General features: G+C 48.8%; 1 protein-coding gene across 1 annotated transcript; it reads right to left on the bottom strand.

Annotated features, from left to right (window-relative positions):
* Positions 1-21,349, bottom strand: SLC13A5 (solute carrier family 13 member 5). Its single transcript, XM_056864878.1, has 12 exons — positions 21,239-21,349; positions 16,205-16,333; positions 14,614-14,750; positions 12,536-12,750; positions 11,361-11,529; positions 11,140-11,262; positions 9,451-9,663; positions 7,175-7,296; positions 6,456-6,574; positions 2,997-3,158; positions 992-1,129; positions 1-138 (listed from the first exon to the last, which is right to left on the bottom strand). Exons 1-12 carry the CDS (start codon positions 21,347-21,349, stop codon positions 13-15), a joined length of 1,764 nt encoding a protein of 587 aa, XP_056720856.1. The 3' UTR covers positions 1-12.
* Between the last annotated feature and the right edge of the window lie 5,584 nt (positions 21,350-26,933).

Raw genomic sequence — 26,933 nt, 5'->3', positions numbered from 1 at the left:
TCTTGGCCTTTGTTACCCCACTGTGGCGTTTGCCCAGGATGGAAACGTGTCCAGGTGGAACATGGCACGGCCCCAGCTGTTAATGGCCAGAGTTGCGCAAAGGACTCCAATAATGTTCATCACAATTCCAGTTTTTGCCTGGGGGGAAGAGAAAACAAGCAGCATGACAACTCTGTGGGTACCTGCTGGAGCCCAAGCTACTGAGAAAACCTTCGCAGGAAGGGAAGAAGAAGAGTTGGTTTTTACATGCCAACTTTCTCTACCACTTAAGAAAGAATCAAACCGGCTTACAATCACCTTCCCTTCCCCTCCCCACAACAGACACCCTGTGAGGTAGGGTGGGGCTGAGAGAACTGCGACTAGCTCAAGGTCACCCAGCTGGCTTCATGTGGAGGAGTGGGGAAACCAACCCAGTTAACCAGATTAGCCTCCGCCGCTCATGTGGAGGAGTGGGGAATCAAACCCGGTTCTCCAGATCAGTCCACTGCTCCAAACCATAGCTCTTAACCACCACACCACTCTGGCTGGGAGAATCAGCATGTCAGAACGCAACACCCGGGGAAAGAACACAGCTCAACATTGTTGAGCAAAACCTCCCTTCTGCTCTCTTCCTTATCTGAGAAGCTTCATGTCAGTTCATGTGTGATCTCTCGGCTGCTGCTCCTGCAGAACTGCAGCATCAGAACATGCCAAGAAGTCTCTCCTCCAGGATGGCTCCAATTCAAAAACCAAACCCTTCCCGTACAAAAATAAAGAAAATTCCAAATTCAGGTTTCCTTGTTTTTAAAAAAATGCTTGCAAATACTCTTTTTGGAAACTGCTATCTTGTGCAAATCACTGGATTGCAGCAGTAGAGACAATTCATTTTTTACAAGCATTACTTGTTGTTGTTGGTTTTTTTACAAGTATTGCTCACTGTCCTGGGAATGACCCTTTCAGCCAGTGCCCAGGATAAGAGGAAGGACTTTGCAAAAGCAAACCACTGGCTTACCATGTCTGAGACGCGGAGGTGGCCATATGAGAAGACAATGGCATTTGGAGGAGTGGCCACAGGAAGCATGAAGGCAAAGGAAGAACTGAGCGTGCAAGGGACCATGATGTAGAGGGGGTTGACTTCAATTGACTGGGACTGAAAGAGAGAGAAAGGAATTAAAACCCGAAACTATCACATAGATTACAACATTCCTCGCATTCTCCCTAGGCCAGCACAATCCAATGTGTGTTGAGAGTTCTGTGCTGGAAACTTACTTCCAAAGAATGCGTGGGCCAGATCCGGATCAGGACCACAGCACGCAGGGAGGAGGAGTTTATACCTCCACCACCACCACCCCATGCGGCTCTCATGCCCTGAAATGGGCCCACTGGAGTACGTGTAGCCCATCAATACACAGTTTCCCCAAGAGGGCAAATAGCATCTCCCTGGGGCTGTTTCAGGTCAAGAAAACAGCCCAGTAGGACTCCAGCTGGACTAATCTTTGTTGCGGTTGTAAACCATGAGCCTGTGCCTGAGACGAAAAAGAAAACAGAGGAGGAACTCAGGACAGCTTTCTCCAACAAAGTCTACAAAACAACTGAAAATTGACGATTTTATTTCCTCTAAGGACAAATTGACCATGGGGTTTTTAATGCAAGAGATGGGCAGAGTTGGTTTGCCATGACTGCCTGCCTCTGCACAGCAACCCTGGACTTCCTTAGCGGCAGGGCCGGATTTAGGTTTGATGAGGCCCTAAGCTATTGAAGGTAACAGGGCCCTTTATCTGTCCAGCTGTCCTTTGTCAACAACAAATTGTTGCTGTTTTTTGTGTTGAATATATGCTATATGGTAATTTATGGACCTAATAGGTATCTAAAGCCATTTACACATAACAAAATATGTATTTTATCAAATTGTTGAACTGAAATACAATTAAGAAGAAGTATATTAATAGTTAAATAATTATTAAGCTCTAACTTAAAATGATTTTTTATTCATAACAAACTTAATAATGCAAACACATTGGCATTTGGCAAAAACAAAAGTTCCTTTAGAAACACAATTTACAAAGACTCATAATGTAGGCACCCTATATATAGAAATGAGCAAACCAGTGATATTTTAGGAAGCAGGCTAGCAGGCGGGGCCCATGACTTACATCATGGGAGCCTACATTTTCCTTTAAATTTTTTGGGGGGGCCCAAGAGAGTGGGGCCCTAAGCTATAGCTTGTTTAGCTTATACGTAAATCTGGCACTGCTTGGCGGTCTCCCATCCGAGTGTTAACCGCGGCTGATCCTGCTTAGCTTCCGAGCTCTGATAAGATGGGCCTAAGCTAGTTGTTGTGAGGATAAAATTCAAGAGGAGGGATTCACAAAAGTCACTGTCAGAAGTTTGGTGGAAAGGTGGGTTAAATGGCTGGAGCAGCTGGGCTGTTCATATTCTCGTAGTTGCCATAGTAGAAACTTAGAAAGATCCTCCAGGTCTCCCAAAGAACTAGTCTCAGTAGGCTCTAACAGCAGCCTGTCCTTCCCTCCTGGTTCTTCTTCCCATAATCCCCCACAAGGCAGATAGCTTCCAAATTAACTGTATAATCCTTTCGTATAAGACTGTGCTTGTTGCCCCAACCGTGAGGTGCCGTGGGACCCCCAATGAAGAAGAAAAGTTGGTTTTTATATACCGACTTTCTCTACCACTTAAGGAAGAATCAAACTGGCTTACAATCACCTTCCCTTCCCCACAACAGACACCCTGTGGGGTAGGTGGGGCTGAGAGAGCTCGAAGAGAGCTGTGACTAGACCAAGGTCACCCAGCTGGCTTCATAGGAGGGGGAAACCAACCCGGTTCACCAGATTAGCCTCCGCCGCTCGTGTGGAGGAATGGGGAATCAAACTCGGTTCTCCATATTAGAGTCCACCGCTCCAAAGCACTGATCTTAACCACTACACCATGCTGGCACTGCCAACCAACACCTCCCCCAATTTTCATTGTAAAAACAGGGTTTTGTTCGTTTGTTTGCTTACCAAAGATGCAAAAACAGGCAAGAAGAGGGTTGCTGTGGCCACGTTGCTGGTGCATTCGGTGAAAACAGCAATGACGAGAGACAGAATGATGGAAATGGACCAGGGAGGGATTGTGTGCAGCGGGGTCATCTGGGCGCCCAGCCATTTGGACAGCCCTGAAGCCTGCAGAAAAAGAAAGAAAGTGAGATACCCCACCACTGGAGGCAATACTGGCCCTCTGAAGTCACCACCGCCATGTCAGAAACTGGTGAACAGACTGGTGATTTGGCCTGTCCCTCCGTGATCGGAGGTACTCAGTCCACCTTTATCTCAACAGTGTTCTCCCACCTTTCCTACATTGTTCTATCTTCTTCCATTTTATCCTCATTAGATGCCACCCTGTACTACATTACCCACACCATCAGCACAAGGGACAATCTTGATTCTTCTCCTGAACCTTTCTCTACCACTTGAGGGAGACTCAAACTGGCTTCCAATCCCCTTCCCTTCCCCACAACAGACACCCTGTGAGGTAGGTGAGGCTGAGGGAGCTCTAAGAGAGCTGTGACTAGCCCAAGGTCACCCAGATGGCTTCATGTGTAGGAGCAGGGAAACGAATCCAGTTCACCAGATTAGCCTTCGCCACTCATGTGGAGGAGTGGGGAATCAAACCCGGTTCTCCAGATTAGAGTCCAAAGGGGGAGGGATGCTATCTCCTGCTGTGCTTGCAGGCATCTGGATGGACAAGGGTTTCAGACTCAGGTGTCCATCCCTAGCATCCCATAAACAGACACGCTCAGGCAGGTGATCCTAAGCAATGCTAATTTATTTGGAGCAAAAAGACAGATTGAAAGAAGCTGACTGACTCTCACGCAGGAGAGGTTACTACTGGGGTCTATGCAGGTAGGTTACAGTATAAAAGCATTCTAGGCAAGAAAGTGAAACAAAGTGAAACCACAGTGCAGTAACTACAAGATAACGGTTCCCAGAGAATCGCAGTCATAACATCTGTGATAAACAGTACACAGGATTTGCAGCATAGGAACAAAACCTTAACTAGCAGCCAGAACCTGGCCTTGACAGGAAGCCAGCCTTTGGCCTGCAATTGCCAAACTCCTACTCCAAAGGTAGCAAAGACCTGACAACGGGATACTGAGCCGGATGGACCTTGGCCTGGTCCATCAGGGTTCTGCTTAATGGGTAATTGACAGAGGTTAGCGTTTCCTGCATTTCCTAGGCTTTTTCTAGACCAATACCTCTCTCCCTTTAACCTATTAACTATACACGTACGTGCCTGTAGGTTTTAAAGATTCCTTTTTAACTTTGTACACTGGGCACCCTATTTGGGAACAACCACAGGTAGTAAGTGCTCCGTTATAAGGGCTACTACTCATCATTCAGTATTCTTTTTGTTGGCTGGGCGGGTGAGGCCTGAATGAAGGCGATTGCCCAGGGAGATAATATTGACAAAAGAAAAACTACCACTTGGGATAGCCAAGTTTGCCAAGCTCAAAGGGCACAATCCAGCAGCAAGAAATACTCATCGCAGTTTCACGCAGCTCCCATTCATTCCAGGGGTGCTTGCACGGCAGAGCGATTTCCTTTCCTTCTTTGCTCCTATGACCCATAGGTCCTGAGGAGTTATTTCTTAAGAGGAAAATATGACGGAGAGATATTTGGCCACGGCCAATGTTATATTTGGATCTAACTCTGTGTGTTAAGTGCCGTCAAGTCGCTTCTGATTCATGGTGACCCTATGAATCAATGGCCTCCAAAATGTCCTATCTTTGACAGCCTTGCTCAGATCTTGCAAATTGAGCGCTGTGGCTTCCTTTATTGAGTCCATCCATCTCTTGCTGGGTCTTCCTCTTTTCCTGCTGCCCTCCACTTTTCCTAGCATGACTGCCTTTTCCAGTGACTCTGGTCTTCTCATGTTACCAAACTACGATAGCCTCAGTTTAGTCATTTTAGCTTCTATGGTCAGTTCAGGCTTGATTTGATCTATAACCCACTGATTTGTTTTTTTTGACAGTCCAAGGTTTTGGATCTCTATCCATCAGCAAAAAGGGGACTATTTTGTCTCTTGTTATGGGGGCAGGAATTCTCGCCAATACGGGGGTAATCCATTTATTTCGGTGATGTTTAAAGAGGGGGCATTTCCATCATCTTGTGAGATAATGGGTCAGTTTTCGTTGAAACTGCATGGGCAAAGCCTGTCAGAACAAGGTAGATTTCTATATCTTCCTTTTTAATACTGCTGAGGGCGCAGCATTTAAAAGGGAGGGTGAGCGATTTGCTGGATAGCACCCTGCCCACGTTGGATCGGGAAGTTCACTGGCAATTCCCGAGGCGACTGCAAGACACACATCCTGGCTCCCTTCTCCCCACCAGCAAGCATTCTCCGGCCTGATCTGAAGCACACCGGGCCTGTCTGTGTGCTGCTTGCTCAGCGTCCCACTGGTGCCAAGCAGCCTTTTGCGACAGGGCCGCCCTGCACAGAATCCTCTTTGTCTGAGCTCAGCCTTTCTTTGCTCAAGCAAAAGGCCTTTTGGAAGCACAAGAGGTGTCTGTTTGAGGACGCCAGGAGCTCTCCCAGCTGAATGGCTGGTCTTTGCATTTTAAACCCACAGTTTAAAAGCCTCCCTAGATCCATCGCACCAAATAACCAATCTGAGGGCACAGCCACACTATCCGGTAGAGGAGATTTCCTACCAAGCTCAAACTGGGTCAAGTTCTCCTTGTCCCGATGCCACCGGGATGCAAACTGCAGCTGCTTACGTATGGAGAACAAGCACCTCGGTTTGGTGCCAAGTGGCAGCGATGGGGGCACTTCTCCCAAAGCCAGCAATGCCATGCATGGGCAGCACTGAATGAATCGCTCCAAGGAGCTGCCAGGGCTGGAAAAGCTGAACGGGCATCTTGCCCTACAAGGACTTTGCTGGGCTCCCTCGATCGTCCACCATTTCCCTAACAAGGAACAGGCGACAGCTCTGATGTTTCGGTTTAGGTTGAGCATGGGGATTTGGCCTCACATTTGAAGAGCTCTTATGTGCCCTTCCAGGTTTCCAGAGAAGGTGGGTGGGGTCAAATCCAGTCCAGACATGAACCAGAAGAAGGTTGGTTTTTATATGCCGACTTTCTCTACCACAAAGAATCAAACTGGCTTACAATCACCTTCCCTTCCCCCCCCCCCCACACAGCAGACACCCTGTGAGGTAGGTGGGGCTGAGAGAGATCTAAGAGAGCTATGACTAGCCCAAGGTCACCCAGCTGGCTTCATGTGGAGGAGTGGGGAAACCAACCCGGTTCACCAGATCAGAGTCCACCGCTCCAAACCACTACACCACGCTGGCTCTCAAAGCCAGGATGCTAGAATGCTTGGTTCCAAAGCAAATCTGGCCTTTCTCAAGATTACCAAAAGTTGCTATTTCTTAACCATCATCCAAGTCCAAGAGAAAGGGTTGCCTCACAAAGACGTACCTCACTTCCGTGGGCCAGGGCAAAGCCTCCCCCCAGCAGAATCACGATGCTCCAGGGCATCTTGTTCTGGACCGTCTTCCAGTCCAGCAATGGGGGTGGGAGAAATGGTTCCTTCAGAGCTGTGGAGAGAAGTCAGAGATTACAAGACGGGTCTGCGGCAAGACGAGGGTAATAGTGGAAGATCCGAGAGCAGGTTTTATATTTTCGTAAGAAGTGCATAAGGAAGGTTTGAAAGAGAGAGAGCACAAAATGGTTAACCAGGAGCTGGAGTAGAAGATCTTGCAGGTAGCCGTGCTGATTCGCAGCACAATGCAAAACCCCAAATCTCTGTCCTAGCTTTTATTACGACCAACCAAAATGACCCCCCAAAAAGCGTGCAAACTTTCAGATTCTCCCACAACGGGCTGCCCTAGAATGAAATGAGAACAGGGACGGAACCCAAGATGTGGGATGTACACAGGCATTATCATGGACTGTCCCCAGGCAGGTACCCATTCTAGTCTTTGGGCTACCTAGAACAACTCTGGGGTGAAATTTGGGCTGGGACCTCAAATGGTCCAAAGCCCAGCCCTTTGAGAACTGCTTCCCTTCTGATAGTCCTCAGTTTAACCCCTGAGTGCTCCGTCTGCTGAGAACAGAAATGGATGAATCCCTATGAAGACTAGCCTGGAATGCTCAGAGCCTACTGTAACTGATTGGGGAAATCTCCACCCCATTACCTTCCTTTGCCTCTTCTAGATCAGAGTTTCTTTGGCAGCCGAAACCACATCTGGGCTTGGTGGAAGGAACGATAAACAGCAGCAGGGCAACAAAGATGGCCACTGTGGCATCCGTCACATACCTGGAAAGGGTTGGGGGATTTTTTGACAAAACAAAAGGAAAGAGGAATTAGCAAATTATGCTTTGTCCTCCCACAGCGCTCCACAGCCAGAAGAGTAATGGGCCAGTTCAAGTGGAAGGGCCAAGTGCGTTGAGCTGTGCTTTTTCTTTTGATTGACCATTTTGGTTTTCTGTAGCCCTGGGACAAAACGGTCTCTGTGTGAGAGGGGAGTCTTGCTCTCATGCGCACACATGAACACATGAAGCAGCCTTATACTGAATCAGACCCTTGGCCCATCAAAGTCAGTATTGTCTACTCAGACCGGCAGCGGCTCTCCAGGGTCACAGGCAGGGGGGGTCTTTCACATCACCTTCTTGCCTAGTCCCTTTAACTGGAGATGCTGGGGATTGAACCTGGGACCTTCTGCATGCCAAGCAGATGCTCTACCACTGAGCCATAGCCCCTCCCACTGCATGAGAGGAGATATCCTACATTTACACGCTGCATCTCTCTTTGGGTCCATCTGTAAGGCCATGGCTAATACATAAATAAATACACAGCAAAGCAGTGGACCAAGAAAATCTGCCTAATGTACATTGCTTCCATGTGGAGGATTTGCTGTGCTTTGGCATCCAAACAAGCAGGATTGGGAGGGGGGGCTAAGCATCCACACGACGTCATCCCCTAATCATCCGCTTTCCAGGTTTCCCCCTGCTCTGTTCCGGTCTTTCCTAAACCTGCTCTGATATGCTCTTTTTGGAAGAAGAAGAAGAGTTGGTTTTTATATGCCGACTTTCTCTACCACTTAAGGGAAACTCAAACCGGCTTACAATCCCCTTCCCCTCCCCACAGCAGACACCCTGTGAGGTAGGTGGGGCTGAGAGAGCTCTAAGAGAGCTGTGACTACCCCAAGGTTACCCAGCTGGCTTTGTGTGTAGGAGTGGGAAAACAAATCCAGTTCACCAGATTAGCCTCCACATCTCATGTGGAGGAGTGGGGAATCAAACCCGGTTCTCCACATCAGACTCCACCGCTCCAAACCACTGCTCTTAGGCACTACACCACGCTGGCTCTTGAAAGATTGTGGCCAAAACATGTTTGCATGCAGTGTGGCCAGTCAGGTGTGCATTTACTGAAGGTCCCAGCCACCTCAGCACCATTTCTCTTGCTTCACACACACCCGCAGCCACCCTTCTCCCCCCACAGACACAACTGGAGGTTTTTTCAGGCTACAGTGATATTGCCATGAGAGATATGTGATTCAGGGAGAATGGGCAGCTTGCGGGGGGGAGGCCAGAAGAGTGCCCAGAAAACTACCATGTGGCCAACCCACTGCTGCTATTCACAGCAGTCAGGAGACTTACCTGGAGAATCGTCACCCTGCAGAAGCGGCCTTTTATCTATGCTTAGATTTGGTTCTCCCTTTGAATCATTCAGATTTCTGGTTGGTTCCAGATTTCTGCAATCCAAAGCCTATTGCACTGTTTATTGGATGTCCCAGCCTGTTGATTGTATTAAATTACACTATGTAATCCGCCTTGAGTCCCAGTCAGAAAGACGGACTAGAATCATAGAATTGGAAGGGACCACCAGGGTTATCTAGTCCAACCCCCTGCCCAATGCAGGAAATTAACAACTACCTCCCCCCCACATCCCCAGTGACCCCAACCCTCCCTCCACTATGCAGGATCCCACAATCAAATAACATACATAAATAAGTTATCCCTGTGTTCTGTCCACTGAGAGAAATTATGTTTCAAGTTATGCCACGTATAAAATACCTGGGCCTGCTTACAAGGAGCTCATGATGACATACAACCATCTTGCGAGTTTCAAGTTGCCCCAGCTTGAATGGGGATTGGAACTCACCCCCTTCTGACTTGCTAACCACTGCACCATACCATCTAGCCATTCCAGCTGCTGGGGTCAGAGTCGGTCACTGCTGACTCATGCTGTGCTTCTGGTCAGCTGCTCTTCCCCAGCTGTTCTGCGGATTGCACCAGGCTTGTGGCAAGCAATTTGCTGGCAGTAGTCACCAGGAACGCAAAGCCACTAAATTTGGGTGACCCTTCCGTGCACCCCCAGAAGCAATCCAGGCAGGGATCAGCAACGTCCCAACATGGGCCTGGCGGTCGCCTGACTCAGGCAGGAGAAGCAGTCGCGAAATCCACTCACTCTTTGTCTTTATTGAAGGCGACGGTGGCCCAGCCTGGGATGAAGCCGGGATCTCTTGTAAACCAAAGGACGACCAGTAGTGTGAAAAGCAGGAGCAGGCTGATCTCTGCAAAGGAGATGGGGCCTAGCTTGTTATATTCCGCCTTCAACACATTGAGGGCAGCCTTCTCTTTCTCGGTCCTTTGGGTTCCACAGCCCCAAGTCTTCCTAAAACTGGAAAAAGAGGAAACAAAACTACTGGTCGGTGGCTGGCTGCTGTGAAGGTGACCAGCCAGAGGACTCAGGAACTAAAACACTGAGCCACGGAGGTTAGAGAAGGTCTTTGGAGGGCAGAGGATGAGCTTGATAGGGGAGCTGTATGCAAACAACCCCCAAGGACCTGTGGATTTTCACGCCACAGGATCCAGCTGGTCTGGTTGACCTAACTAAGAGGTAAAGCCAGAGTCATTATATAGCTGAAAGCAAGAGCAGGAGATCCCTGCCAGAAAAGGATGCCTCTCTAATGCATAGTAGGGCCTGAGCAGCAGCCAGGAGAAGAAGAAGAGCTGGATGAGAGGGCAAGGCAAGAAATGCTGGCTGGGGGGAAAACTGCCAATGTTACAGCACAGCAGCAAGGACTGGAGAAGACTAAAGCATTGGCCATGTGAGATTTAGCGCTAGCAGAATCTCAGCTGCAGAGCAAAGCAAATCGAGGGGGGTCTTCTGCAGTGGGGTCTCTCACCTGTCCTATTGCTATAGCCACCCAGGAGAAGTTTTATCCTCCAGATCCAGCATTACTAAGTCCAAGAAAATGCTAATTTTGAAAGCTGTCTTGCAATATGGGTATCTCTGAAGGCCAAATCACATGAACACATGAAGCTGCCTTATACTGTATCAGACCCTTGGTCCACCAAAGTCAGTATCGCCTACTCCAACTGGCAGCAGCTCTGCATTGTCTCAGGGAGAGGTCTTTTCCCACTAACTCCTACCTGTTTCAATTTCAATACCTTTATTGGCATACCATCAAGCAGCTGATCAAATAAAACCAACCCTCTAAACATCATTTAACCTCTGCCTCTTAACAATTTCATCAAAAAATTTAGCCGCAGATTCAATAGTCTCAGAATCTCGGGAGGATAACAACAATTTGATCTTACTATCATCAGCTTGATCTACATGATTTGAGAGAAAGGGATCTAAAAGGACTGCACAAATTTCACAATAAAATGGACAATACAAGAGCATATGGTCAATACTTTCAATCTCCCCAAGGGCACATTTACACACCCTGGCAGAGTATGGAATCCTACCTGTTTCTTTTCACAGGACATGCCAGGGATCGAACCTGGAACCTTCTGCGTGCCAAGCAGATGTTTTACCACTGAGCTGCAACCCCTCCCCCAAGTCTGTTTCAGATCAACAACCCACTGCATGAGACCCTTATCGTTTCCCAAATACAGCAAAACGTACAGATGGATCAAAAATGCTCCTACATCTAAGACCACTATCTGCTAGACTTTGCACCATCAATGGCTGCTCAGTCAATTACCCTTATCTTCTGATAAATTTGTATAATGGAAAATCAGAAGGACTCGAGGACTTTGTATGTCCAAAATTCCAGGCTTAGGCTTGGCTTTGTGTTAGAAATAGTATCGGCAAAGTCAGAATTTACGAAATGTGTTTTTCTTTCATTTGACGGCAGAATCTTACTTGAATCCCATGAAGGAAAACTGGAGCCAAAACCAAGCCAATATCAACATCAGGAGCATGTTGGGGAAAGCAAATCCAAACCAGGAGGCAAAGTTCAAGATGTCACCGTTATCAGGGAACAATCTGGTAATAAGAAGAACAAAGAAAGGTTTATGTGGTAAGCTGGTCAGCGAGGTCATTTCAGGATCTCATAAGGGAAAGGTCAAAGGTGGGGGTCTTACTGGTTCATCTGGCCTTTCAGCACCAGATTTGGCCCCGTCCCGGTCAGAGTAGCTGTCCCACCGATGCTCGCGGCGTAGCACACACAGAGCGTCATCCCTTTGTTGATCAGTTTCTTTGCTCGTTCATCTTCCTCTCTGGTGTGGTCAGGAAGGTACCCATTGCCTATGACTGAGAAACAAAACACTGCTGCAAAATCTTTTATCTGTACATAAAAGAAGAGAACAAGATCTGCATTTGCGGGGTTACGAGAGAGCCGTTTACAGTTCAGTCCTATTGCAGAGTTGCTCCAGTGGGCTTAGGCTGGAGGATAGGATAGGATTGCTCTGTGACCCCAACATGCTGCTTTCAGTGGCAGCCAACTGGTGTCAAACGAGATGCTGCCGCTATTCTGAAGACATTTAAAAATGGAGTGAGCAGCGCGTCACCCTTGTTTCCCCTCCGTGCCTTTTCAAATGCTGAAACTGCAGGAGTAGGGTATGGCCATTTTGGTCCTCGATAATGCACCGGGAGGGGACAAAAGCATCCTCTATTATTCTATGAAGGGTGTCAAAATCCTGCCAAAATGTCCCAAAGAAACTTTCATCGATGAAAGGAGGGAAGCAGCTTCATAAAAATAATCTGCTTTTCTCTGAACTTCACTGTCTGTTCAGAAGCAAATCTAGTTTAATTTAACAGGACTTGCTCCTCTCAAAAGGCACAGAAGGCATCTCAACACCCTTTGAACACATGAAGCTGCCTGCTACTGAATCAGACCCTTGGTCCATCAAAGTCAGTATTGTCTACTCAGACCAGCAGCGGCTCTCCAGGGTCTCAGGCGGGGGTCTTTCACATCACCTACCTGCCTAGTCCCTTTAACTGGAGATCCCGGGGATTGAGCTGGGGACCTTCTGCATGCCAAGCAGATGCTCTACAAACTGAGGCACAGCCTCTCCCCTTTCTTCTCTAAGGGAGAACCCAAGGGTTTAAATTGGACTCAACTGCGTTGCGGCAGTCAGATTGTATTTGTACAATTTTTCGTCTCATTCTTCTCTGGCTCTCCTTGGTCTAGCCTCAAGTTGACTACAGTTTTCCCCATGAGCATCCTTTGAGTGAATCCTCAACAAATTTTGAAATTGTCTTCTTTTTGGTGTGGGGAACGAGCTCATCCATCCTCAGGGGAGGGGGCTTCATTTACCTTGCATGGGCGACACTGCCACAGTGGTTTTATTTTCCTGTTCACCGCTTGGGTTGACGTGTCCAAGAGCGGACTCTGAGAACGTTGCATCCTGCTCAGAGCTGTTCATCTGGTCTAGGACCGCCTGGACGATGGGAACCATCATGGCGGTGGTGGCCGTGTTGCTGATCCACATTGACAGGAAGGCTGTGACCCCCATGAAGCCCAACATTAAGCTGCAAGGAGGACACACGGAGGCTATGAGAAAGCTAGTGGTGGTAGGGAAATGCCATTCAGTCGCAGCTGACTTAAGGCTAGCCCAAAGGATTTTCAAGGTGAGGAATGAGCAGAGGTGGTATGGCATTGCCTGCCTCTGGGTAGCAACCCTGGACTTCGTTGGTAGTCTCCTATCCAAGTGCCAACCAGGGCCAACCCTGCTTAGCTTCCAACAAGATCAGGCTTGGCTGGGCCATCTAGGTCAGAGCATGAGAAAGCAGGTAGACCAAAATATTCACTTGGTCATCCATGCTAAATGAGATGTGTCTCTCCAAAGGAACATGCATGATTTGTTGTTGGTTTTTTAAAAATCTTCTTATAGATCATAAATACCTAATTTAACAGGCTAGAGACTTTTGTGGACTTTGCAGAGGTGGCCTTTAGGTTTCCCTCCCCCACTGGACTGGGGAAGAAAAAGCTAGCTGGATGGGAGAGAGATGGTTGTGTGCAATGGATTTCCTGCAGGATGTTCAGGGGCTCGGGTGGAAAAGGACACAGAGGCTGATTCCTGGGACACACATGGTGGCAGAGCTGACTAGGAGCTAGGGTTGCCAGCTTCCAGGTGGGGCCTGGAGTTCTCCTGATATTTCCACCGATCTCCAGACTACAGAAATCAGCTCCCCTGGAGAAAATGACAGCTTCTGAGAACAGACTCGAAGGTATACCAAAAATTCTAGGTGAAACCCCTCCCCAAATTCCCCTGTCCCTAGGCACCACCCCCAAACCTCCAGGAATTTCCCAGGCCATAGTTGGGAACCGTACTCTATCCCCTCATCTCCAGGAATTTTCCAACCCAGAGGTGGCAACCCTACTATGAGCCAAGAGTTGCCAACAGGTCCTGAGGCCCAGGAGTGACTTTTATGCTTTTATGTGAAGCGTTAACAGAGGAAAGTATTTCTCAGAGTGTGTAAGAAATTCACTTTGTAGCATGCAACTGACCTTTTCCACACAGATTATTAGTCCCAGGTTCGACACTATTGGGAAGCAGGTTCCCCCCCGCCACTTCCTTATAGCACTGTGATGCATTTGTGCACCTCCCAGGCATTCCCTGTCTTTTCTTGGATCTTGTCCAAACCTGCTTTGCTGCGACGTTTTGGGAAAGATCACAGTAAAATCTTGAGGGCTGCCACGTAGGCGAGAAAGTCCAGATTGTCTTGGTCCCATCCACATGGCAGCCATTTTCCCTTCCTTGCTGAGCACTGCAGTCATCCCCCTTGGAAGGCTTTAAGAGGGGAGTGGACATGTTCATTGAGGAGAGGGGTTTTCATGGCTTCTAGTCAAAATGGATACTAGTCGTGATGCATGCCTATTCTCTCCAGGATCAGACGAGCATGCCTATTAGATTAGGTGCTGTGGAACACAGGCAGGATGGTGCTGCCGCAGTCGTCTTGCTTGTGGGCTTCCTAGAGGCGCCTGGTTGGCCACTGTGTGAACAGACTGCTGGACTTGATGGACCTTGGTCTGATCTAGCATGACCTTTCTTATGTTCTTATGAAGGGATTTAAAAAAAAATTGGTAGCAGAATGATATATATATAAAAAATGGCATATCCTATGTCAATTACCAGTAAAAAAAAATCCACGAAAAAGCCCCACCCTGGTGAGGGGAACAGAATGGCCACCATAGGCGGCCGTCCTGCACTGGCAGCCACAGCTTCCAAATGAAAGTGTCACTACGTGGAACAGCCCTCTCTCCCACTCTGAGTGACCACAACCAGCCCCTTCACCTCTAAGACACGACAGACGGGTCTGTCTGGGCCAGCAGACTTGGGTCTTTGACTGGCGGGATCCTGGCCCAACTGAAGGGGGGGGAGAGTCTCTTACAGAGCAGGCTTCACACCAACGGTCAGCAACACCCTCAACGCAATCCGTTTGTGAAGGTTCCAGTGTTCCACGGCCACGGCCATGATCAGGCCCCCAACAAAAAGCATGTTTGTGTCCTTCAGGTACTGCATACACACCTGTGGAGGGAGGAAGGTCAGGTTAGCATCTGAGGGGCTTTGTACTGCTTAGGGTTGGGAGCCTGAGGAGGGTAGGGTTTGGGGGAGGAGAGGGACCTCAGCAGGCTATAATTAGGGTTGCCAGGTCCCTCTTCACCACGGACGGGAGATTTTAGGGGTGGAGCCTGAGGAGGGCAGGGTTTGGGGAGGGGAGGGACTTCAATGCCATAGAGTCCAATGGCCAAAGCAGCCATTTTCTCCAGGTGGACTGATCTCTATCGACTGGAGATCAGTTGTAATAGCAGGACATCTCCAGCTAGTACCTGGAGGTTAGGGAGAAATCCAGCACCAGCTCTAAATAAACAATTGTGAATTACAAATAAACAGTAAGCAGTGGTTAGCACCACAATTAAACAGACCAGGTAAGTTTTCAACCATCAGACAATTTTATAAGAATGAAACCAAAACCAGCAATATTTAGCATCAATAAGTAAAGTAAAAATAAAAATAAAGTCCAGTGCCCGGTTGCTCCACTGGAGGCCCCAACAAGACTTTATTTTTATTTTTACTTTACTTATTGATGCTAAATATTGCTGGTTTTGGTTTCATTCTTATAAAATTGTCTGCTGGTTGAAAACTTAACCTCCGTCTGTTTAATTGTGGTGCTAACCACTGCTTATTGTTTATTTGTAATTCACAATTGTTTATTTAGAGCTGGTGCTGGATTTCTCCAACTAGTGTTATTCCAGCACACGTGTCAATTTATTCAGTACCTGGAGGTTGGCAACCCTAGCTATAATGGCATCGAACCTACATTCCAAAGCAGCCATTTTCTCCAGAGGAACTGATCTTTTTGGGCTGGAGATCAGTTGCAATTCCAGGATATGTCCCACCTGGAAGTTGGCAGGTCTAGCTACTGCTAAGCGGTTTGGGATTGTGGGGCCATTCCTCTCTGCTTCTCATTTGAATTCAGGATTCCCTCCCATCGCTGAGCCCTGTGATGCAGAGTAGTAAGCTGCAATACTGCAGTCCAAGCTCTGCTCACAACCTGAGTTCAATCCCGACGGAAGTTGGTTTCAGGTAGCCGGCTCAAGGTCGACTCATCCTTCCAAGGTCGGTAAAATGAGCACCCAGCTTGCTGGGGGTAAAGGGAAGACGACAGGGGAAGGCACTGGCAAACCACCCCGTAAACAAAGTCTGCCTAGTAAACGTTGAGATGTGACGTCACCCCATGGGTCAGGAATGACCCAGTGCTTTGAACAGGGGACCTTTACCTTTTACCCATCGCTGACCCCATCAATTGTCCCTTCCTCCCCACTCTCAGACAACTTCCCAGGCATACTTCTGGATGCTGTTTGCGTGGCCTAAATGGGACTGTTGTTTTCATTGGATACAAAAGGAGAAGGTAAAAATGCGACGGGGATTCTGGAGCCTGGCCCCGCTCCAGAGTATCTCCTGCTGCCCTTGTTCCTCACCTTTTTGGATTCCAGGATGCCGAACAGCGGAAACAAGACAGCAGGCAGCAGTGCCGTGACTGCCAAAGGCATCGCCTCTGTGCACCAATAGGCGGCCATGATAATGATTATGTAGCCGCACCGGGCCTCCTGCCAGACAAAAGAGAGACAGACAGGCATTTAGTCAGTGTGGTGTAACAGCTTGAGTACTGGGCCAGGATCTTGTAGAACCAGGTTCAAATCCCTCCCCATACTGCTTCAAACTTTGCTTGGTGACCTTTTTGCTGGTCACACACTCTCAGCCTAACCCACCTCACAGGGTTGCTGTGAGAATAAAATGAGGACAAAAATGTACTAGATCTGACTTTTTTTTAAAAAAGAGGCACAAACATCTGCAGAACTTGCAATTGTTTTTAAATCGGCGAATAAGGGTCTCAAGTCCACTTCGCCAGTGGCAGAGGTCAAAAACATGGTCTTCCATCCCTGGACAAACTTGAGGGTGATAAACTATTGCTCCACCTTTCCATTATATGTCCTGCGCTCAAATGTCCCTATTTACCAGGGACAATATCCTAGTTACAAAGAACCAGTTCCTAGTTCTTTGTCCTTTTCTTGCCTTGTTAAAGATACGAGGCTACCCTCCCTCCCATTCTCCCCCTGCACCACAGCTGCCATCACCATGGGTCCAAATTCTGTTGCTGGATTAGGTGGCGCTGAAATTATTCTGCAACTAAGTGCAAACAGATCCAATGTCTGGGGTTCCAAAGACGTTTAAACGGGAAAGTGTTACGGTCAGCTTGCCAGCACACTTTCTTCAGCAGCCAGTACAGGATAACAAAGCAAATGCATACAAAAAGCAGAGGGGAGAGAGAGAGAGAGGTCTCAGTAACATGCAACTGGGAAGTGGATGAGAACAGAGGAGAGTGCATGGCCTGGTCCTAAATATGAGGACAGGGGTGCTCAGTGCACCAGAGTGTCCCTCTTTGTGCCTGTGAAGTGCTGCAGGGGAGGGGCTGTGGCTCAGTGGTAGAACCTCTGCTTCGCATGCAGAAGGTCTCAGGTTCAATCCCCGGCATCTCCAGTTAAAGGGACTAGGCGAGTAGGTGATGGGAAAGACCCCTGCCTGAGACCCTGGAGAGCCGCTGCCGGTCAGAGTAGACAATACTGACTTGGATGGACCAAGGGTCTGATTCAGTAGAAGGCAGCTTCATGTGTTCAAGTCATACCTCTGATTGTGTGCAATCAGAATGCGTCTCTGCTCGACCACAATTAAAGCTCCCATAACCCGGACTTTTTGGAAGGTTGCATAAACACACCAAATTAAACTGAGACATTTCAATAGACTGGAATTCGTCAAGTCAATTTTCTTGCAGGCAGACACCGCCAATTAACCGGTTTAAATGGTGCATTGGGGCTCTTTGATATAAATGCTTCGTAATTGGCTGGTGCCCAAAATCATTATTTTTCAGGCCTCGCTGTACCGAAACCAGAGGGTTCTCGCCCTCTTCCATCATCACTTTCTCCAAGAACAAGTCACTTTCACAAAAGCAATAGTACTAACGCTGACCTGCCAGCTGGAATGTGGTATTTACAGGGAGATGTTTTTGGGATGCTCATAGTTATAACTTCCAATTATCCACTCCATAACTGAGCAAAATTCCGACTGTCAAAATCTTTAATTCCCTTTCCCCCCAGTTTTCAGCTGCAATTGATTGTTTCAGAGTACCATTTGCTGGGGTTCCTGTGTCACTGGGGGGGGGGTAATTTTTGCTCCTCTAACTGTTGCAAGATGCTTTTAGGAAGAAGCAAACGGGCAGCAGAGACACACGGGTGATCACCAAGGTGCCCACAGGCACTGTGTTGGGGATTGCTAGTCTAGAACTTCACAGTGCAATTCAGAACTGTGAAGGACACCATACAACGTCAGCTGAAGAGATTTCTTCATCTATACTCTGGCTTTCTCCCCAAAGGGAACCCAAAGTTACTTACATTCTTTTTTCCTCTCCTCCATTTTATCCTCACAACAATCCTATGAGGTAGGCAACGCTGAGAGTGTGTGACAGGCCCAAGATTGCTCAGGAAGCTTCCAAGTGGAGATTCAAACCTGGGTTTCCCAGATCCTAGTCTGACGCTCTAACCCAGGGGTGTCAAACACATTTGTTACAGGGGCCGGATACGACATAAATGTCACTTGGTCGGCCGGGCCTCGTCAGCCCAGATCGGGAGTGGGGAGGGATAGCTGCCTCAGCTGGTGAGCCTGCAGTGGGCCCGTGAGCCAGATCAGGACTGGGGGTGCCTTGGCTGGCTTGCGGGCCAGATAAGAGCTCTCGAGGGGCCGGATCCAGCCCATGGGCCGTATGTTTGACACCCCTGCTCTAACCACTATACCACACTGGCTCTCTATGATATCAGATATGGCCTCAGAGCTAGTGAAATGCCCAGGTCTTGATTTAGAATCATAGAGTTGGAAGAGACCACCAGGGTCATCTTGTCCAACCCCCTGCACAATGCAGGAAATTCACAACTACCTCCCCCACACACCCCCAGTGAACCCTACTCCATGCCCAGAAGATGGCCAAGATGCCCTTCCCCTCATCATCTGCTTAAGGTTATAGAATCAGCATTGCTGACAGATGGCCATCTAGCCTCTGCTTAAAAACGTCCAGGGAAGGAGAGCTTACCACCTCCCCAGGAATCCTGCTCCACTGAGGAACCGCTCTAACGGTTAGAAATTTCTTCCTAATGTCTAGATGGAAACTCTTTTGATTTAATTTCAACCCGTTGGTTCTGGCCCAACCCTCTGGGGCAACAGAAAACAACTCGGCACCCTCCTATATATGACAAAGACCTACAAGTTTATTTTGGTTGTGTCAAAAAGATATGATTTTGAGCATGTGTCATGGGGTATATCTTCGGATCTCCTGATGGCTTCCCTTAAAAGCAATTGAATTTGATCAGATCCATGCTGCAGCGGTGTCAAACTGTGTCTCCGGTGGCATTTTCCTGATCAAACCATTCCCTTTGAAGCTGCTGTATAACCTGCGTTCATTTCCCCCAGTGCCCCTTTCCTGACACTAGTTCAGATGTGGGGAATTTGCCCTCATTCACTGACCATTTTAATTTAAGGTCAACCTTTACTACCCTGACACAAACACTGATGACACAATATCTAGGGCTTTGCTTAACTTTCTCTTTCAACATCCCATTAAGACAGGCTGGGTTCTCTCCCCTCCCCCCCCCCCCGTTTGAGATTAAGCCCTGACTTCTACTGGGATGGCGGGAGGGGGAGAGACGACAACCCCAGAATGGATGCAGACAAGCTTTCTTGCTGTGAAGTATTGAAATGCCCACGGCAAAGCAGAGTGAGAACAGGGCAGGGGGCTTTTGGGGAGGGGAAACGGCCTCCATAATAGAGGGAGCTGCAGCCCAGTGAGGGAAGAATCATAGAGCTGGAAGGGACCACCAGGGTCATCTAGTCCAACCCCTGCACAATGCAGGAAATTCACAACTACCTCCTCCACACACACCCAGTGACCCCTACTCCATGCCCAGAAGATGGCCAAGATGCCCTCCCTCTCATGAACTGCCTAAGTTCATAGCATCAGCATTGCTGACAGATGGCCATCTAGCCATCAAGAGGATTTGGTTTTTATATGCCGACTTTCTCTACCCCTTACGGGAGAATCAAACTGGCTTACAATCACCTTCCCTTCCCCTCCCTACAACAGACACCCTGTGAGGTAGGTGGGGCTGAGAGAGCTGTGACTAGCCCAAAGTCACCCAGCTGGCCATATGTGTAGGAGTGGGGAATCAAACCCGGTTCTCCAGATCAGAGTCCATTGCTCCAAACCACCGCTCTTAACCACTACACCACATTGGCCAAGGCTGAAACCCAGGGAGCTAACCCAGGGGAGGGGGGTTGTATCTACTTCCTCACAGGCCAACCACAGCCTCTTGGAAAGCCCCCAGCAGGCCACCAAGACAATGGCCATCCCCTCATCCCCCTGGTAGCCCAAGAGGTAAAGGTAGTCCCCTGTGCAAGCACCGGGTCATTCCTGACCCATGGGGTGACGTCACATCCCGACCTTTACTAGACAGACTTTGTAGTTTATGGGGTGGTTTGCCAGTGCCTTCCCCAGTCATCTTCCCTTCCCCCCCCCCCACACTCCCCGCAAGCTGGGAACTCATTTTATGGACCTTGGAAGGATGGAAGGCTGAGTCGATCTTGAGCCGGCTACCTGAAACCGACTTCCCTCGGGATCAAACTCAGGTCCTGAACAGAGCTTTTGCCTGCAGCACTGCAGCTTACCATTCTGTGCGACGGGGCTCTTAGCCCAGGAGGTAGACTGCATATATATACGGAGGTTTGATTTAGCAACTACTGCCTTTGAGAGACCCACTGGGGAACATCAGGCAGCTGCCCCACTGCTCCCACCCTCTGCTAACTGGGACTTGTTGGTTCTTTATACAGAAGGGTCTTAGAGAAAAGGAGAGAACTTGACCTGAGAAGGGGAAAGCATAGCAATCCCCTGCTTAGAATCATAGAGTTGGAAGGGACCACCAGGGTCATCTAGTCCAACCTCCTAATCAATGCAGAAAATTCACAACTACTTCCCCCACACACGCTCCCCGTGACCCCTCCTTCATGCCCAGAAGATGCCCAAGATGCCCTCCCTCTCATGATCTGCCTAAGGTCGTAGAATCAGCCTTGCTGACAGGTGGCCATCTAGCCTGTGCTTAACACCCTCCAGGGAAGGAGCGCTCACCACCTCCCGAGGAAGCCTGTTCCACCAGGCTTCTTTTGCCCGGTGCTGAAAGCGGTGGAGTGCGGGTGGGGGGGCTTTCTCGCCTCTCCCCCTCCCTGGGCAAGGCTGGCATCGCTCCACCACCACCACCACCACCCCCGACGGGCACAAGAGCCTGTCGCTTGCTCCTGCCGCCGCGCGCTCAGTCGGACCCCGGCGCTGCAGCCCCTCCGCCCACTAGGCAGGGAAGCCCCGGAGGAGCCCGTCTGCCAAGGAGAACTCCCGGGGGCAGCCTTTCCCTCGGACCTACCGGCGTGGGCACCAGAAGCGGCAGCGGCATGAAGGCCAGGGGGGTGCCCACCAGGACCAGGCAGTCTTTGCAGCGGAGCAGCGGGCGGAGGGCCAGCGCCAGGGGAGCCATGGCCGGAGCGGCAGGCAGCCTGGACGGGGCGAGCGGCGCGCTGGCACAGGCAGGCAGGCGCCGGGAAGCTTTTAAATAGGGCCGCCTTTGCGCCGGCCCCGGCCCCTCCCCGTCGAGCGCAGCGCCGGCCGCTCTCCTCCTCCTCCTCCTCCCGGGTCCCGGCCCTCCCCAGCGCCTCTGCGCGCGTGCAGAGGGCCCTTCCCCAGCCCGCCGTAATCAGGGTCGGTAAAGTTTGGAGACTTGAAAGCCGAGAAATCAGAAGGAGATTGAGACTGGGAAGGGCAGCCATGAAGGAGCTAGAAAAGATTTGGAAGTGTAAGGGTGCGTCACCGGCCACCAAGACTGGATTAATTCATGCCATCCTATTCCCTATTACTATGTATGGGTGTGAGAGCTGGACAGTGAAGAAAGCTGATAGGAAGAAAATAGATTCCTTTTGAGATGTGGTGTTGGAGGAGAGGGTTACGGATTCCGTGGACTGCCAAAAAAACAAATCAGTGGGTTACAGATCAAATCAAGCCTGAACTGACCCTAGAAGCTCAAATGACTCAACTGAGGCTGTCGTATTTTGGTCACGTCATGAGACGACAAGAGTCACTGGAAAAGACAGTCGTGCTAGGAAAAGTGGAGGGCAGCAGGAAAAGAGAAAGACCCAACAAGAGATGGATGGACTCAATCAAGGAAGCCACAGCCTTCAATTTGCAAGATCTGAGCAAGGCTGTCAAAGATAGGACATTTTGGAGGACTTTCATTCATGGGGTCGCCATGAGTCGGAGGCGACTCGACAGCACTTAACACACACACACAAAGTTTGAAGGGACCTCCCCCCCCAGGGAGGGTTTGGCTGTTTGTGCCCTCAATGGCAACAGCTCTCCATCCGGGATCATAGAATCAGTTGGAAGGGACCACCAGGGTCATCCAGTCCAACCCCTGCAGGAAATTCACAATTACCTCCCCCACACACACCCCAGTGACCCCTACTCCATGCCGGGTAGATGGCAAGATGCCCTCCCTAGAATAATAGAATCATAGAATTGGAAGGGACCACCGGGGTGATCAACCCCCTGCACAATGCAGGAATTTCACAATTACCTCCCCCCACACACACAGTGACCCCCTCCATGCCCAGAAGATGGTCAAGATGCCCTCCCTCTCATCATCTGCCTAACATCATAGAATCAACATTGCTGACAGATGGCCATCTAACCTCTTCTTAAAAACCTCCAGGGAAGGAGAGCTTACCACTTCCCAAGGAAGCCTGTTCCACTAAGGAACTGCTCTGTTAGAAAATGCTTCCTAATGTCTAGATGGACATTCTTTTGATTTAATTTCAACCTGTTGGTTCTGGTCCGACCTTCTGGGGCAACAGAAAACAACTCGGCACCCTCCTCTATATGACAGCCCTTCAAGTACTTGAAGATGGTTATCATGTCCCCTCCCAGTCTTCTCCTCTTTGAGAGAGTCCATGCAAACTTGGAGAAGTCGAGACTAGGGAGTTTATTTTCTTTAAATGCCCTATTTATAATCAGCTTGGACTCACCCTATTATCCCCACTATTGGAAAATCTATCTGGTAACAAATATAAACTTGGAAAACTACTGGCGGACGAAAACCCTTCGGCCACAAGACAGGTTGCCAGATTTTGCGTTGTGGAGATTAACATACGTAGTAAATTAAAAAGCAAAGATGCAGATAAAGTTGAGCTTAAACTACTGGATTTCAAAAGTGGAGAAACCTGATGGCATCTTTGTTTTTAGGGAAGAGATAATTGTTAAATTACTCTTCGGTAATATGATTTTAAGTTTGATCAGTTTTTATATCCTATTTTATTTGAAATGCTGTAAGATTGTTATATATAGTGTGTATTTATTGGTCTTTGACCACAAATAAAATTCAGTTCAGCTCTCCATCCAGATATGTGCCTGGCAGGATGTTACATTAAGGGACTGCCCCCTCTCCTTTGCCCCGCCTGAGTTGGCCTGGGTACCACAGGGAAACGTGCCAGGCCAGAGGCTGGGGGTCTAGTCAGGGTTGCCAGGTCCCTCTTCACCATTGGGGGAGGCTTTTGGGGCGGAGCCTAAGGAGGACAGGGTTTGTGGAGAGGAGGGGCTTCAGTGCCATAGAGTCCAATTGCCAAAGTGGCCATTTCCTCCAGGTGAACTGATCTCTATCAGCTGGGGATCAGTTGCAATAGCGGGAGATCTCCAGCTGCTACTTGGAGGTTAAAAAAGCCCGCAAAATATGCGATTGTGCTGTAAGAGCAAGTATAACAAAAACAAACAGCATTATGACCCAAAAATATATTTAAAAAAAGAATCACACAAGGTGCATTCAGCACCTTTTATGTATTTTTGGGTCACAGTGCTGTTTCTTTTTGTTATACTACCTGGAGGTTGGCAACCCTAAGTCAGCTGCTGGGGGCGACGGAGATTCATCTTCCATTTTGCTTTGCCTATGCAGGGGCTTTGGGGGTCAGGCACTGGCCTAGGCATCTCTCTTTGACCCCCCCCCCCACGGGACAATCTCACTTGGTGGCTCTCTGAACGTGTGACTCCATACTTGGCAGGAGTCCATCGGAAGCTAGAGGTACCTTTCAAGGCTGCAGCCAACAAATAAATACCTCGTACATTCGATTAGAAGGGCAGGTACAAACACACACAGAGTGAGTTTCTGTGTCAAAATAAATACCCAAGCGTGTCAACAAGAATGGCACATGACATGTGACGAGCAGTGGCCACATGGGTTGAAAAACAGACCTAGGCCAAGGAACACTGCAGAAAAACAAAATGTGCCCGTAGGCTTGGAGCCCCAAATAAAGAGGAGGAGGAGGAGGAGGAGAAGAGTTGGTTTTTATATGCCGACTTTCTCTACCACTTAAAGGAGACTCGAACTGGCTTACAATCACCTTCCCTCCCCCTCCCCACAACAGACACCCTGTGAGGTAGGTGGGGCTGAGAGAGCTCTAACAGAGCTGTGACTAGCCCAAGGTCGCGCAGCAGGCTTCACATGGAGGAGTGGGGAAACAAATCCAGTTCACCAGATTAGCCTCCGCCGCTCATGTGGAGGAGCGGGGAATCAAACCTGGTTCTCCAGATCAGACTCCACCGCTCCAACCACCACTCTTAACCACTACGCCACGCTGGCTGAAGGGGGAAGGGACACTCTTCCTGAAGCTGAGTAGAGGGGCCAGTCCAGGCTATAAACCATGACACACCCTATTTGTGACATGATTCATGTGTATGATGGTTACATGTGCATGCAGGACCTGTGTTACTAGTTTTCAGTGGAAAAAGGATGCTTGCCTCTTGCCATAAACTGTTTTTGCGCAAACCCTGAGAAATGCAATCGCATGTTTGCCCGTACATCTGTCAAGAAGCAAATCCATTGGTTCCTGTAGGAGCTCACACTCAACATGAGCAATTTTGCCTCTTCTAGATAAGTACTCTTGAGCAATCAGTTTATGGGAATTGGTCTCAGGAAAAGTCCCTGGTTCAAATTTCGTTCCAGCCATGAACTACCTTAGGCAAGGCAGTTTCTCTGAGTCATCCACCCCCAGAATACGGGGATAATCGTGCTGACCACAAGACTGTTGTGACGACTGCTGAGAAAATGAACGCAAGAGGCTTTGGGTGTGTAAAGTGCTGTCAAGTCGCAGTTGACCTGGGTTTTCAGTGCGAGAGACGAACAGAGGTGGTTGGCCATTGCCTGCCTCTGCATAGCAACTCTGGACTTCCTTGATGGTCTCCCACCCAATTACTGACCAGGGCTGACCCTGCTTAGCTTAAAATCTGATGGGATCGGGCTAGCCTGGGCCATCCAGGTCAGGGCACCAGGAGGCTTTGGACCGCCGAAAACATGCAGGTGAACTGCTCAAGACAAAAACCTTTCATGGCTAACTTGGATAGAAATCATGAACAATTATTCAGCTATTTGATATGGGCAGCCAGATTAATACTGGCAGCATCCTGGAAACAGGATGACATCCCAGACTTGGAAAAATGGCATAAAAAAATGGATGAATTTACGGTGATGGCCAGACTGACCAGTCTGATAAGAGAAGACGACTGAAGACTTCCCAAAAAAATGGCAATGCTTTTTCGAATATGTTAAACAGAAAAGATAGATTGTTAGAGATAAAGATTAGTTTATAAAACTTACTATATAGGATAGAAGGAACTTATTTAAAAAACAAACGAACGTTGACTATAAGAATAATGTATAGGATATTTGAAATGAAGAGACAGACTCCCCGAAGGAGTATAAACTGTGTGAATGTGTGTATATGTAATTTGTGTGTTTTCTTTCTGAAAATGTTAATAAAATATCTTTTTTTAAAAAAACCTTTCATGGCTTGTGCTAAATCAGTGGTTCCTAAAGTGGGCAGTACCACCCCCTAGAGGACGGTGGGATTACCTAGGGGGGCACTAAGAGGCAAGGGGGCAGCAGAGGGTTGCTAGAGGTGGGCCCCTTCAACTGTGTTGTTGGATAGGGTAAGGGGGCGCTGGGGTTGAGCTTGTGGAACCAAGGGGGCGGTGGTCCAAAAGGTTTGGGAACCACTGTGCTAAACCAAACGCTACCAGTCACGAAGGCTTAAAAGGGACACCTCCCTTTCCTAGCACAGGACAAAAAAAAAGAGGCCCTCAGCCAGCCCCCTGGATTGTAGCCAGCTTGCGAGATGATCTGCCCTGATAGGCAGGGATGCAGTTGGGCTGTGCCCAAATGTTTGAGGTGAGGCAGCCAGTTGCTGGAGCAGTGGCTTGCCCTCATGCGCTGGTTTTCTCACCCTGGGAAACTGTTTTCTCGACGAGGGCGTGGTCACCTGTAGGGGTGTTAGGTGGCTACCAGAAAAACTGGCTTACCCAGATTGCTGGGGAGAAGCCTCTGTGACAACTGGGTACCCTTAGTCTTCTCTCTCGCCAAGGGTTTGCAAGCATGCCTCGTTTAACTGCGCTTTGCTTTAGTGCGCCTTGTAGATATTGTGTTTCCGAGCAAGTCTATCAGAGCCATTTCCCCAAAGCATGTGCTCATTTTGTGTCTCTGTGTCACGTTTTGGTCATTCTCGCAGCATTTCAAACTTTTTCATTATTCTGACAGTACATTTTAAAGACATAATGCAATTGCGCCCTTAATAGACTATGTTATAGTGCAAACGTAACTTTTATATGCACTGGGGTACTGAAAAAGGTGTGTGGCTCATTTTATTGCGATATTCGATTTATTGTGGTGGTCTGGAGCCGAGCCCGCAATATCTCCGAGGTATGCTTGTACTCTCAAACTCCCTTCCTTTCCCCCACCAAGGGGGCAGGTGATTTGTGGCTGGTGTGTGTGTGTGTGAAGGCACAACTTCTGTCTTTTTATTTGAGTTATTTACTTACTTCATTTATACCCCATTTTTCTCCTCAATGGGGACTCAAATTGCCAGTCTCCAGGTGGGGACCTTGAGTTCCTGGAAGAAGACCTTATTGGCACACTTGGAAGGGTAGCCTCAGGAAGGGCATTTATACCCCACTTTTCTCCTCAATAAGAGCCCCGTGGCGCAGAGTGGTAAGCTGCAGTACCGAAGTCAAAAAGCTCTGCTCACGAC

This window comes from Euleptes europaea, chromosome 19 (assembly GCF_029931775.1).
Source record: "Euleptes europaea isolate rEulEur1 chromosome 19, rEulEur1.hap1, whole genome shotgun sequence".
NCBI lineage: Eukaryota > Metazoa > Chordata > Lepidosauria > Squamata > Sphaerodactylidae > Euleptes > Euleptes europaea.
The sequence above is the reverse complement of the archived record's forward strand: the minus strand, read 5'-3'. Positions and strand labels throughout refer to the sequence as shown.

Coding starts and splice junctions, on each gene's coding strand:
- SLC13A5 (XM_056864878.1), bottom strand. CDS start 21,349: ATGGCTCCCCTGGCGCTGGCCCTCCGCCCGCTGCTCCGCTGCAAAGAC. Junction 12,751..14,613: donor GTTGGTGTGAAGCCTGCTCT/GTAAGAGACTCT, acceptor TCCTCCTTGCAG/CTTAATGTTGGGCTTCATGG. Junction 9,664..11,139: donor TTTTCCTTCATGGGATTCAA/GTAAGATTCTGC, acceptor CTCTTTTTCCAG/TTTTAGGAAGACTTGGGGCT.